Raw genomic sequence first — 13,091 nt, forward strand, 5'->3', positions numbered from 1 at the left:
GCGGCGATCCGCATGTATTTTCGTGCGGAAAAACGTCTGCAACGCCGACGTCCACACTTGTCACAAAAAAGAACATATGGGTGGCAATGGAGCTGGTCATGCGGATTTGTGTCCGCACACGGTGTGGCTGTTTTTCTGAGCGAAAATACGCGCGGATTGTCGCCCGTGTGACTGAGCCCTAAGACCTCATATCCACGGGGAAAATCAGGCCCGCTACGGATTCTCCATGGAGAATCCGCAGCGGGTCCCTCCTGCCCCGTGGACATGAGTGCTGAAAATAAGAATAAACTTATCCGCAGCGGACCGGGCAGGTCTTCTCTTCTTCACGGCCGTATCTTCTTTCTTCGGCCGGCGGATGTACTCGGCACGCCGGCAGCGTGCCGCACGCATGCGCCGGGCACATACGCCGGGCCGAAGAAAGGAGATCCGGCCGTGAAGAAGAGAAGACCTGCCCGGTCCGCTGCGGGTAAGTTATTCTTATTGTAGGTCTCCCGCGGATCCGGGCGGCTTCCATAGGCTTCAATAGAAGCCTGCGGGAGCCGTCCCCACGAGAGACCCGCACGAAAATGGAGCATGTCACGTTTTTTTTCATGCTCCATTTTTTTTAATTCACTTTTATTGACCATCTGCGGGTATTTATCTACCCGTGGGTGGTCAATGCATCCCTATGGGATGCGGATCTGCATGCGGGTGATCCACTGCGAATTTAAAATCATATTTTGCCCGTGGACATGAGGCCTAAGTGTTACCATGTGCTATTTGTAGGGAAATAATTGAAAATATGTTAGAATACTATTATGCAATGTTAAAATATTGAGCCCTATTGTGGAGTGATGCCATATAAATAATAATGTTTATTTTCCTGCACATTAACTGCCTCTGTCACTGCCGTGCCATCACATGCCATCCTGCAATTAGGTGACAGAAGAAGCCTCTTCCCTTTGTGATGCTGTATGTTACGCAGAATGGTTCCCATGACTCCCACAAGACAGTGTAGGTCCTTACCATGTTATCATCTTCTTTCTCTTTTCCTTCTTCATATTCTTTTGAGGTATGAAATGAAAGGTCATCCTGGGTCCGGAACTCCAGAAACAAAATGGTTGGTGGAAAAAGAATTCCTAGTATTACCTGAAATTACGGAAAAAGAGATGCTAACCAAAACATAGAAGCTGAAAGCAATAAGTGGGTTGTCTAGTGTTAGAAAAACATGGCTGCTTTCTTCCAAAAACAACACAACACCCGTCCACAGTTTGTGTGGTATTGCATCACAATTATTACACCATTTTCACTGCAACATCATTATGACAATTACAATTGTCAATGTGAAATCATTGCTAAGATAACATCATAATCATTGTGCCATCCTCCTGATTATGACATCATTGTTATTAAGACATCATTGGGACTGTGACATCATCACCATTATGACATCATCTTAATCATTATGACATAAACGTCATTGTAACATTATTGTGATTATTGTATCATGACTGTGACATCATCATCATTACAGCATCCTTATTATAACATCATCATGATTGTTCAAAACACAAATTGACAAAAGGATAAATGAAGCCAACTTGATTTCCTGATCACAGATTGAAAATCATTACAACAGACAAGTAAATTCTGTGCATTAAGGCTTCATGCACACAGCATACATGGATTCCGTGGGGGAATCCCGCATGGAATCTAGCCGTGACCGTGGAGGATGACCCTGCGTACCTGTGTGTGCAGGTGGTGTCCACTCCCACCTCTCTTCTTCTGGGTTTTCTGTACTGCGGATGGTCATCACAGATTTTTTTTAAACTCCTGCTTTTCCCGCGGAATCTGTGGCTTGCCCGCAATGTTAATTGTGGACGGGCCGCAGGTTGGACGGCTTCCATTGATTTCAGGGGAAGCCGTCCGTGCAGGAACCTCAGGAAAATGGAGCAAAAGATGGCTTTTGAGCAAATTTTGAGTGATAATAATCATTGTATGTAAAAGAGCCTTTAGTCTATATGGCTTCTTTGAACATTTTTTTCCTTGCTGCCTACATGTGGAAAATCAACCCTAATATCAACAAACTAATATTGTTTACTATTTTGATAATTATTTCTTGGATATCATTTAATCCTAAATTTTATATTTGTGGCGATTTTATTTCCATTTCGGAGCCACTTATTCATTTATGTACTGATACACTTTATTAGTATATTTCATGGACCTTCCTTTTTCCCCCTTTTCATCTGTTTCTTTTTTTCTTGGTTCCTTTTTCCTACAAGCTGGCTAATGAGCGATAAATTACTATTTGAACCACTCGGTCTTGCATTTCAGCACTTGTTTTAGATGATCATATGTCCATGAGGAATGGGTTGCTTATCAAAATGAAGTGGCTGCCATGCGCAGACTATATATCCCTTTGGATTCCTCTACTTATTAGCCTCCATCTTTACAGAAGAGTGGGCCTGGTTGGCAGACATCTACCAGGTCCTTGGAAACTTTGAGGAGTCTACCCAGATGGTGAGCGGCGATGCTGCAATCATTAGCGTCACCATTCCTCTGCTATGCCTCTTGAGAAGTTCCATGCAAAGCATAAAGGCAGACGCTTTGCGCTCGGAAACAGAGGCGGGGGAAGACAGTATGTCGCTGGATAGTCAGAGCACCCTCCTGTCTATATCTCAGCGCGTTGAAGAGGAGGGGGAGGAGGATGAGGAGGAGGGGGAAGAGACAGCTTGGCCCACTGCTGAGGGTACCCATGCTGCTTGCCTGTCATCCTTTCAGCGTGTATGGCCTGAGGAGGAGGAGGATCCTGAAAGTGATCTTCCTAGTGAGGACAGCCATGTGTTGCGTACAGGTACCCTGGCACACATGGCTGACTTCATGTTAGGATGCCTTTCTCGTGACCCTCGCGTTACACGCATTCTGGCCACTACGGATTACTGGGTGTACACACTGCTCGACCCATGGTATAAGGAGAACCTTTCCACTCTCATACCCGAAGAGGAAAGGGGTTCGAGAGTGATGCTATACCACAGGACCCTGGCGGACAAACTGATGGTAAAATTCCCATCCGACAGCGCTAGTGGCCGAAGGCGCAGTTCCGAGGGCCAGGTAGCAGGGGAACACTCTCTAAGGCCTTTGACAGCTTTCTGGCTCCCCAGCAAGACTGTGTCACTGCTCCCCAGTCAAGGCTGAGTCGGCGGGAGCACTGTAAAAGGATGGTGAGGGAGTACGTAGCCGATCGCACGACCGTCCTCCGTGACGCCTCTACCCCCTACAACTACTGGGTGTCGAAGCTGGACACGTGGCCTGAACTCGCGCTGTATGCCCTGGAGGTACTTGCTTGTCCTGCAGCTAGCGTCTTGTCAGAGAGGGTGTTTAGTGCGGCTGGGGGAATCATCACGGATAAGCGTACCCGCCTGTCAACCAACAGTGCCGACAGGCTTACACTCATCAAGATGAACAAAGCCTGGATTTCCCCAGACTTCTCTTCTCCACCAGCGGACAGCAGCGATACCTAAACAATACGTAGGCTGCACCCGCGGATGGAAGCATTGTTCTCTATCACAAACGTGGACCTTTTAGCTTCATCAATCTGCGTATAATATTCATCCTCCTCCTCCTGCTCCTCCTCCTGAAACCTGGCGTAATCACACCGAACGGGCAATTTTTCTTAGGCCCACAAGGCTCAGTCATATAATTTTTGTAAACAATTTTTATACGTTTCAATGCTCATTAAAGCGTTGAAACTTTCACCTGAACCAATTTTTATTTTAATTGGGCTGCCTCCAGGCCTAGTTACAAATTAAGCTACATTAACCAAAGCGATTAATGGGTTTCACCTGCCCTCTTGGTTGGGCATGGGCAATTTTTCTGAGGTACATTAGTACTGTTGGTACACCAATTTTTTGGGCCCTCGCCTACAGTGTAATCCAATTAATTTTTTGCCCACCTGCATTAAAGCTGACGTTACATCAGCTGTGTTGGGCAATGCAATGGGATATATTTATGTACCGCCGGTGGGTTCCAGGGAGCCATCCATGCTGTGGGTCCACAGGGAGTTGTAACTGCATGTGTCCACTTCTAAAGAACCCCAGTCTGACTGGGGCATGCAGTGTGGGCCGAAGCCCACCTGCATTTAATCGGACGTTACCTCAGCTGTGATGGGCACTGCAATGGGATACATTTATGTACAGCCGGTGGGTTCCAGGGAGCCACCCATGCTGTGGGTGCACACGGAATTCCCATTGCGGAGTTGTACCTGCCTGTGACTATTTATAAAAAACTGCGGTCTGACTGGGGCATGCAGACACCTTGACAGAATAAATAGTGTGTGGCACATAGGTTCCCCATTGCTATGCCCACGTGTGCAGCTCCTGATGGAGGTGGCACAGGATTGGATTTCTCATTGCTTCTGTACAGCATTGTGGGCTATCGCCCCGCCCCTTTTAAAGAGGGTCGCTGCCTAGCCGTGCCAACCCTCTGCAGTGTGTGCCTGCGGTTCCTCCTCATGGCAGACACACTTATAAATAGACATGAGGGTGGTGTGGCATGAGTGCAGCTGAAGGCTGCGCAGGGACACTTTGGTGTGCGCTGTGGACACAGGGTCGGGGGGGGGGGGGGTTGGGCAGCATGTAACCCAGGAGAAGTGGCAGCGGATTGTCATGCAGGCAGTGATTGTGCTTTGTTGGAGGTAGTGTGGTGCTTAGCTAAGGTATGCATTGCTAATGAGGGCTTTTCAGAAGTAAAAGTTGTTGGGAGGAGGGGGGCCCCACACTTGCCGCTATTGTGGCTTAATAGTGGGACCTGGGAACTTGAGATGCAGCCCAACATGTAGCCCCTCGCCTGCCCTATCCGTTGCTGTGTCGTTCCCATCACTTTCTTGAATTGCCCAGATTTTTACAAATGAAAACCTTAGCGAGCATCGGCAATATACAAAAATGCTCGAGTCGCCCATTGACTTCAATGGGGTTCGTTACTCGAAACGAACCCTCGAGCATCACGATAATTTCGTCCCGAGTAACGAGCACCCGAGCATTTTGGTGCTCGCTCATCTCTACTAAACATCAATAGAATGCACGCATGCTTTGTAGTCCGAAAGTAATGCTTATAAACTATTAACCGTGATTCCAAGTCACTCTAAAAGTGGTGCAGGCATCAAGAGTAAAGAGAACACTTTATTAGATTGCCTAGACATATAAACTTATATTTAACCGCTTAGTGACTGGCCTATTTTGTGACTTAAGGACCAAGTGATTTTCATAATCGCATTGCAAGAGCCATAACTCATTGACATAGCTGTATAAGGGCTTGTTTTTTGTGGGACCAGTTGTATTTTTCCGTAGTACCACTCTGGAGTACATATAATGTATTTTATTACTTATTACATTTTTTTGGGGGGGGAGGGGGGATAGAAAAACCTCCAGAAATTCCACAATTGTTTTCTGGGTTTTGTTTTCATGGCATTCACCATTCAGTAAAAATAATCACCATGCATACTGCAATACCAAGTTTATATAGATTTTTTAATTTTGTACTACTTTATTAGAAAAAAACTAGTTTTTAACGAAAATTAATTGAATTTGCATTGGCGCATTCTAAGGGCTCATTGACACAGGTGTAGGCGATTTTTGGTCCGGCGTGTCATGGCCACAGCGCAACCAAAAATCGCGTGAACAGGTGCACAAATCTCCTATTAGTACGCCCCTTCAGACGGCCCAGTCCAGCGAGTATACGCGAAGCCCAGGATGCTCTGCTAAACTGCCTCCCCCTTTCCGCCCCCTCACCAGCTCTCGGCAAAGGAAGGGGGTGGGAGCTAGTGTGCCAAGTTCCCGCCCCCTCCCTGACCCTTGTCATCTGCCAGCAATGGGAGTGGCAGGACAGGAGCTTAGCAACTAGCTCCCACCCCGTCTCACCCCCTCCCTTTGCCGAGAGTTGGTGAGGGGGCGGAAGGAAAGGAGAAGGGTAGGGGGTGGGAGTTTAGCAGACACGCTGCTAAACTCTCTCCCACCTCCCTTCTCCAACAGCTCCCATAGAAGTCTATGGGAGCCGCCACTGTATGCCGTCCGGAAGATAGTTCCTGAACTATATTTCCTGTCCGGTGTAAAAGCGCCTGGCTGAAATGCGCACCATATGCTTTTACGCTGTGGGAATACGTCTATCTGAACTGATGCATTGTAAACCAATGCATCAGATGGGCAGCGTATATCAGCCAGTCGGGAAAATGGGGCCGATATACGCTTGTGTGAATGAAGCCTCAGACCCATAGAATGACATCATTGTCACTGTGACTTGGTTGTGATTATGACATTGTGATTGTGACAGCATCCTGATTACAACATCATCGTGATTATAATATGTTTATGACATTAATGTGATTGTGACATCATTGTTCTTCTTCCTCTATACTTATATTTCCTTTTGTATCTACTTCTGGCTTGATAACAAGCAAAAACGCACCAAGACTGCCTATGTTAATCTAGCCCCACACACACAGCAGCAGCATGTGATTGAGGACCATGAACACATGTGGTGGGCATTGTTTACAAAATGATAGTTAATTGCCATGCAATTTTATGGGTAACACCACTATTTTTTACCGGTAAACTCACATGGCAATTATCATTTGTTGTAAAACTTCTAGAAAATTCCCTAAAGTGAATAAACTGTGCATAGGCTAGCGGTTAGCACTTTTACTTTGCAGCACTGTGGTCTTAGGCTCAAATTTTAGCAACGGCAACATATGCAGTTTGTGTGCTCTTCCTATATTTGCATGTGTCTCTGTTGGCTTCCAATTGCATTGGCCCTAGTTTGTGTGACCGATGTAGTGAAATTAGATTGTGAGCCTTATTAGGCCTTAGTCAGACGGGCGTTTTTTCGCGCGATTTGCGGATCGCATGACGGATGCGCATCCGCAAATCGCGTGACCGGTGCGCGCAAGTCGCCCGCAAATCGCCAGAAAATCTGCTCCTAGCCACGTTTCATTAGAAACGGGCCGGAGCTGTCCAGCGCATTGCATTCAATGGAGACGGCAATAGAGCCGGCTCCATTTAAAGCAATGCGCTGCGGGCGAGCCCGGGATGAATTGTCGGTAAGGGCTTAAATATATAAGCCCTTACCTGCAATGCATCCTAAAATGTGTAAAAATAAAATATATATATATACTTACCTGCTCCCGGCAGCCGGAGTTCCGCGCCACCGTCCTGCTGTGGGTGTGAAGGGGGTGTGAGTCAGACCTGCCCCCTGATTGGCTCAGCGCTGAGCCAATCAGAGGCATGTCTCACTCACACCCATTCATGAATTCATGAATGGATGTGAGTCAGACCTGCCCCTGATTGGCTCAGCGCTGAGAGGCAGCACTCACTCACCCATTCATGAATTCATGAATGGGTGTGTGAGTGAAACCTGCCTCTGATTGGTCAGGGCTGTGACCAATCAGAGGCAGATCATTCAGCAGGCGGGGATTTTAAAGCCCCGCCGGCTGATAGTGCCGAGAAGCAGTTCAGGAGAACTGACAGCGGCCGCGGCTGGACTCCGGCTGCAGCGGAAAGGTGAGTATACAATTTTTTTTTATTTTAACACATTTTAGGATGAATTGCAGGGAAGGGCTTATATATTTAAGCCCTTCCCGACAATTAACCCCCGCGCACGCCGGCAGCCCATTGCTTTCAATGGAGCGGCTGTATTGCCGGCTCCATTGAATTCAATGGGCAAACATTGTTCTTCTCTGTCACAGCTGTTACAGCTGTGGCAGAGAAGAATGATTTGTCTTCTATATGTTCTCAATGGGGTCGGCGCTGCCGCCGCCGGCCCCATTGAGCGCATATAGAGAAGAGAACAGGAATCGCAGATAGGTGCGATCTGCGATTTTTTGTTCTATAATTTATCGGACGAGCGCATAAAAAGCGCTCATGTGTCCGATACCATTGCAAAGCAATGGTTTTATAAAATCGCCGGACGCATGTGCAAATCGCGGCTAAAAACGCCCGTCTGACTAAGGCCTTAGGGACAATGACTGATTTGAATAGTGACAATTTCTGTACAACATTGTGGAAAATGTAGGCACTATATAAACAAAAGGAAAATATCTGATTAATAAATGTGTTTTTACTCAAAAATATTTTTTGTAACTGGAAGTAATTAAAAATTTTCCATTTTCTCCTGCGCTTGCAGTGTGTTCCTACATACTGCAAGCTGAAGGACCTATTTTCCTAAAAATGCATTAGTCAAACTGACTGATGGGTTTTGCAGCTAATGGGGGGATGTTTAATCACACATTTACAGCAGGGAAAGAAGGGATATATTATATACAGTCTAAGGGTGCATTCAGACGACCGCATATTGGCTGGGTTTTCACGCCCAGCCGATATACGGCATCTCTCTCTGCAGGGGGAGGAGGCTGGAAGAGCCGGGAGCAGTGCTCTGAGCTCCCGCCCCCTCTCTGCCTCTTCTCCACTCCCTCTCCACCCCTGTGCACTATTTGCAATGAGAGGAGAAATAGCTCCTCCCCCTGCAGAGAGAGACGCCGTATATCGGCTGGACGTGAAAACCCAGCCGATATACGGTTGTCTGAATGCACCCTTAAAGGGGAGTAGGAAATGTGCAACCAACATATAAAGCTTGATTTTTATTGCATCCCATCTGCAACACTATTGAGTTCTTTTATTGTTCTCACCGCTGCTGCCCATGCTGTCCCACGTCTCCCCCATTCCCCTTCACCCAATCCCCAGCAGCAGCTGTGGAGAGAATAGAGAAAAAAGGACCTAGCTTGCATCATTCACAGGAGCTGGGTCCTAGTGGCCATCATTTGTAATGACAAACTTTATATAACACATCTTCCTCCTTCCTTGCTGTAAACTAGTGATTAGAAATGCCCTCTCCCTTCATTAGCTGCACAACCCATCAGTCAGTCTGATTAATGGATTTTGCAAGAAAATCAGTCCACCAGCTTGCAATGTATAGGAACACACTGCTAGTGAAGAAGAAAAACGGTTAAGCATTTTTAATCACTTCCAATTCCAAAAAATATTTTTGAGAAAAAATGCATGGATTTAAAGTGGAGAAAGGTGGCCGCAACCTTTAACACAGTACCTTAAGACCTGGATTCTTCCTCATGCGCAGACGCCCCATCCACATATCTGTCAGTAACATTTGGCTGCATGTGTGTGCTATAAAGTCCCGATGTTTGGCAGCCACAGCTAATTTCAGACAAGTAGAATTACTCCAATTCTTAAGTTCATATGTCAATAGTTTCATTGCAACCTGCTCATCATGTTTGTAGGACTGATCCAAAAGTTCCACAGCCAGTTGACCAAAATCCCTGATGAGAAAGAAAGTATACCATTGAAATAGAGAAATAGTACATGATAAGAATTAAATGAAGTTTACTGAGATATGTTTTATATATAAAATATAAGTGACTTTTCACATGGATGGAATTGTTCCACAGGATGCAGTGGACTTTGTCAGAAAATTCTGCGCCAAAATCCACTAATCTAACATGCAGAGTTTGATGAAGAATTGAAAATAGTTTAAATCTGCTGGCAATTCCGTACCAAAATCCACATTTAGATGTGCAGATTTTGGTGTGGATTTCATGATACCCAAATTCTTCTGCGCCCTCGGAACAATTTGCATCCTTGTGAAATGTCCCTACGGGTGTAAAGGTAGAGGGTAATGGAAAGCATTAGAAATCATTAGATTCTATGCTATTTGGGACTCAACACCACAAAACACCTCTGTAGAGTCCAGGAAGTTGCTACCTTAAAGACAAAATTCTCCCTAGGTGTTTCCAGACATATCAACAATAAAAACAATACTATGTTAAGGCCCATTTACATGCAAGGATTATTGCTGAAAAACCAGTCAAACAACTGCAAATGAGTGATCATTCTTGCGTGTAAATGCTGCCATCGTTCACTTTTCGGCTGAATGAAAATTTGAAGGTGAACTTAAAATCAATCATCCAGCCGGAGAGAGATAACAGGGACCGCACGCTGTGTTCTCAATGGGAGTTGGAAATTACATTGTATTCTGCCGACTGCCCATGTGAGAGCAATGGAGCTGTGTGCAGAGCTCAGACCACATGCTGTGTTCGGAAAGCAGCTACCAGAGGCCCTTTTACATGCAAATGAACATGATAAAGTGTTAATGGACATTAGTGTCCATTAAACCTTTATGCAAAATGATCGCTAAAACTGTCAATTTTTCAATTGTTTGAAAGATTGTCTTTGTGTGTAAATGGGCCTTAAGTTAGCTGTCCATGCAGACAATGTACTGTTACTTAATAGCCAATTATAACAGCTGTATTTCTCTGACTGCTACAGAGTACACATATCTGGATAAACTAGCTGAAACAAACAATAGAACCCTAAAATCAAAGCTCATGAAGCATAAAAAGGATGACGCTTGAGACCATGAAAGAAACTAACTTTGAATTGTTGTCCAGGTCTTGGGAAATGTCATCTACAAGGTCACTTTCAGAGGACTCATGAGCCATTGACTTGTATAGTTTGCATGCTACCAATGCTTTTGCCATGGTTTCTTCTCCACGTTGCCATAGAAAAAGAGCCATCTTCTGCCTTTTCATAAGCACAGCCCAGACCATTAGTTCATGGAAGGGGAATTGGAATCGGCTAACCTCTGGATCATCCACATCAATGTCAATTTCTTCCTCCTTTTTCTTCTTCTTTTTCTTGCCTTTAGTTGGAGGCTCATCATCCTGCAGTTGTCAATGTAGAGTTAACCAGTGGGAGAACTACAACATTGCAGTAACTTTAGGATTACTTTCTATGTACTCATTTTTTACAAACATTGTTAGAAAATGACAGATTTGAAAGTAAAGTTAGAAGACTTCCTCCAAAATAAATATTTTTTATATTGCAAAAAATAATATAAGGTTGATACCTTTAATGGATAACCAGGAAAAGTATATTGCGAGCCTTCTACACACAGAGGCCCCTTCATCAGGCTGGTTTACAAATGCCGTACCCCATTTTAAACACAATAGCAATATTACAATTTTATGAATAGGTGTCCATAAAATCCAAAAACTAACGATTCCTGTCCATACAAGCTATTAGAGATGAGCGAGCGTACTCGGAAAAGCACTACTCGCTCGAGTAATTTGCTTTATCCGAGTATCGCTGTGCTCGTCCCTGAAGATTCGGGTGCCGGCACGGAGCGGGGAGCTGCAGGGGAGAGCGGGGAGGAACGGAGGGGAGATCTTTCTCTCCCTCTCTCCCGCCCGCTCTCCCCTGCTCCCCGCTGCGACTCACCTGTCAGCCGCAGCGGCACCTGAATCTTCAGGGATGAGCACAGCGATACTCGGATAAAGCAAATTACTTGAGCGAGTAGTGCTTTTCCGAGTACGCTCGCTCATCTCTACAAGCTATTGAAGTTTTTTGGTAACTAAAAAAGTGTCTTTTTTAGGTTTTTAGCTGAATTTAACAATGAGCCAGCAGTGCACGAAAAGTGCACGATGGCCGCGCGTTTAGATGCAACGATTCTTGCTCCGTGTAAATGGGCCTTAAGGCTGTATTCACACTTCCATTAGAGCTATCAATTATAATTCCATCTCTCTGTTCCATTTTTGGAGCAGAGAAAGGGAATTAAGATGGAAATAAACAGAATAGTTCCCCCCCCCCCCCCCATTGATTTCAATCGGTTTAAAATAAAAACCGGAAAGCAAATAGAAAGCTTTCAGTTTGCTTCTGTTCTATTGGTTTGCACTGAAAGCTTTCAATTTGCCTTCTATTTTTTGAAAAATGGGGGGAAAAAACAGTTCAGTTTATTTACATTTTAATTCCATTTCTCTGCTCTAAAAATGAAACCGAGAGACGGAATTATAGCTAACAGCCCTATCTGAAGTGTGAATGCACCCTAAAAAAAGGCCCCTTTCACACTAATGTTTTGCCTTTGTTGAGCCTTTCCATTTCTCTGTTCTGTTTTTGGAGTAGAGAAACAAAATTAAAGCATGAAAAAATGTTTCAGTTTTTCCCCTATTGATTTAAATGAGTTAAAAAAAAACTGAATTATTATAGTTTGCTTCAATTCCATTTTGTTTCAGTTTTTTAACTGGCAGACTGTTATTTGTTCCATTAATGAACTGAAGCAAACTGAAAGGATTTAGTTTTTCTGAAAACTCATTTATATGAATGAGGGAAAACAATTGAAACATTTAGTTCAGCTTTAATTCCATTTCTCTGTTCTAAAAACAGTACAGAAAAAAAGGAAAGGCTCAACGGAGGAAAGACACAAGTGTGTGAGGAGCCTAAGAAAGATGCACTGATTATATCATTTCTTCTACTAAAGACAAAAAGTTGTGATATTAAACAGAAATGTTCACCTCAGTAAAGGCAAAATCTTCGCTTAGCTGCTGGATTTACGGATGTTCTACAGTTATAGGATCACGTGGAAAAGCATAGGTAAGAGAGGTCTTTACTAAAGGAACCAGTAAAGGGATGAGAGGCGGGGAGTGATGACACGGATGTATAATCCTAAGGGAAAAACAATGAGGAAGGTTCCAAGTCACTGAACAAGAGGTAAAGTTACACGTGAATAAATACTGAGTGCAACAAATATTTGGAACATCACTTATTTATAATATAATGAACTATTATGCGGAGCAAAAATCCATAGAAACTGGAAAATACACACTCACCTCCATTCCTAAAAGTTTGAGGGCTTTTGGCTGCAGAGAACAGAGATTATTTATTAAATCTTGTTAAACTAATGTAAATTATGCTAAAACAGGTACAATCACATCATATGTCATCAAATCTAGAGCTAAAGGCAATGTGACTAGTAGACAATACAGTATGAATCCCTTCAAGAACAGAGAATTTTCAATTTTATTATTTTGTGTTTCCTATCCCTACCTTCCAAGAGCCATAACTATGAGGGCTTATTTTTGTGGGATAAGTTATTTTTCATAATGGTATTATTTAATGTACCAGATAATGTGATGAGTGGAGTGAAATGCTAAAAAAAACAATTGCACCATTTTTTTGGGGGGGGTGGGGGGAGGTTGTTTTTACAATGTTGAAAAAGCAGTAAAAACGATATGTGAGTCAGTACAATTATGGTGATACAAAATGTATATAGTTTTT

General features: G+C 44.2%; 1 protein-coding gene across 1 annotated transcript in view; it reads right to left on the reverse strand.

The window, feature by feature from the left end:
• TRPM1 (transient receptor potential cation channel subfamily M member 1) overlaps window positions 1-13,091 on the reverse strand; it is a 166,709-nt gene that overhangs the window by 52,653 nt on the left and 100,965 nt on the right. Inside the window, exons 15-18 of the mRNA XM_066592492.1 lie at window positions 12,644-12,673; window positions 10,413-10,702; window positions 9,073-9,301; window positions 1,006-1,128 (exon numbers count right to left, since the gene is read on the reverse strand). Coding sequence (XP_066448589.1) covers window positions 1,006-1,128; window positions 9,073-9,301; window positions 10,413-10,702; window positions 12,644-12,673 — 672 coding nt within the window. The remainder of the gene's footprint in view (window positions 1-1,005; window positions 1,129-9,072; window positions 9,302-10,412; window positions 10,703-12,643; window positions 12,674-13,091) is intronic.

This window comes from Eleutherodactylus coqui, chromosome 2, assembly GCF_035609145.1.
Source record: "Eleutherodactylus coqui strain aEleCoq1 chromosome 2, aEleCoq1.hap1, whole genome shotgun sequence".
NCBI classification, from domain to species: domain Eukaryota; kingdom Metazoa; phylum Chordata; class Amphibia; order Anura; family Eleutherodactylidae; genus Eleutherodactylus; species Eleutherodactylus coqui.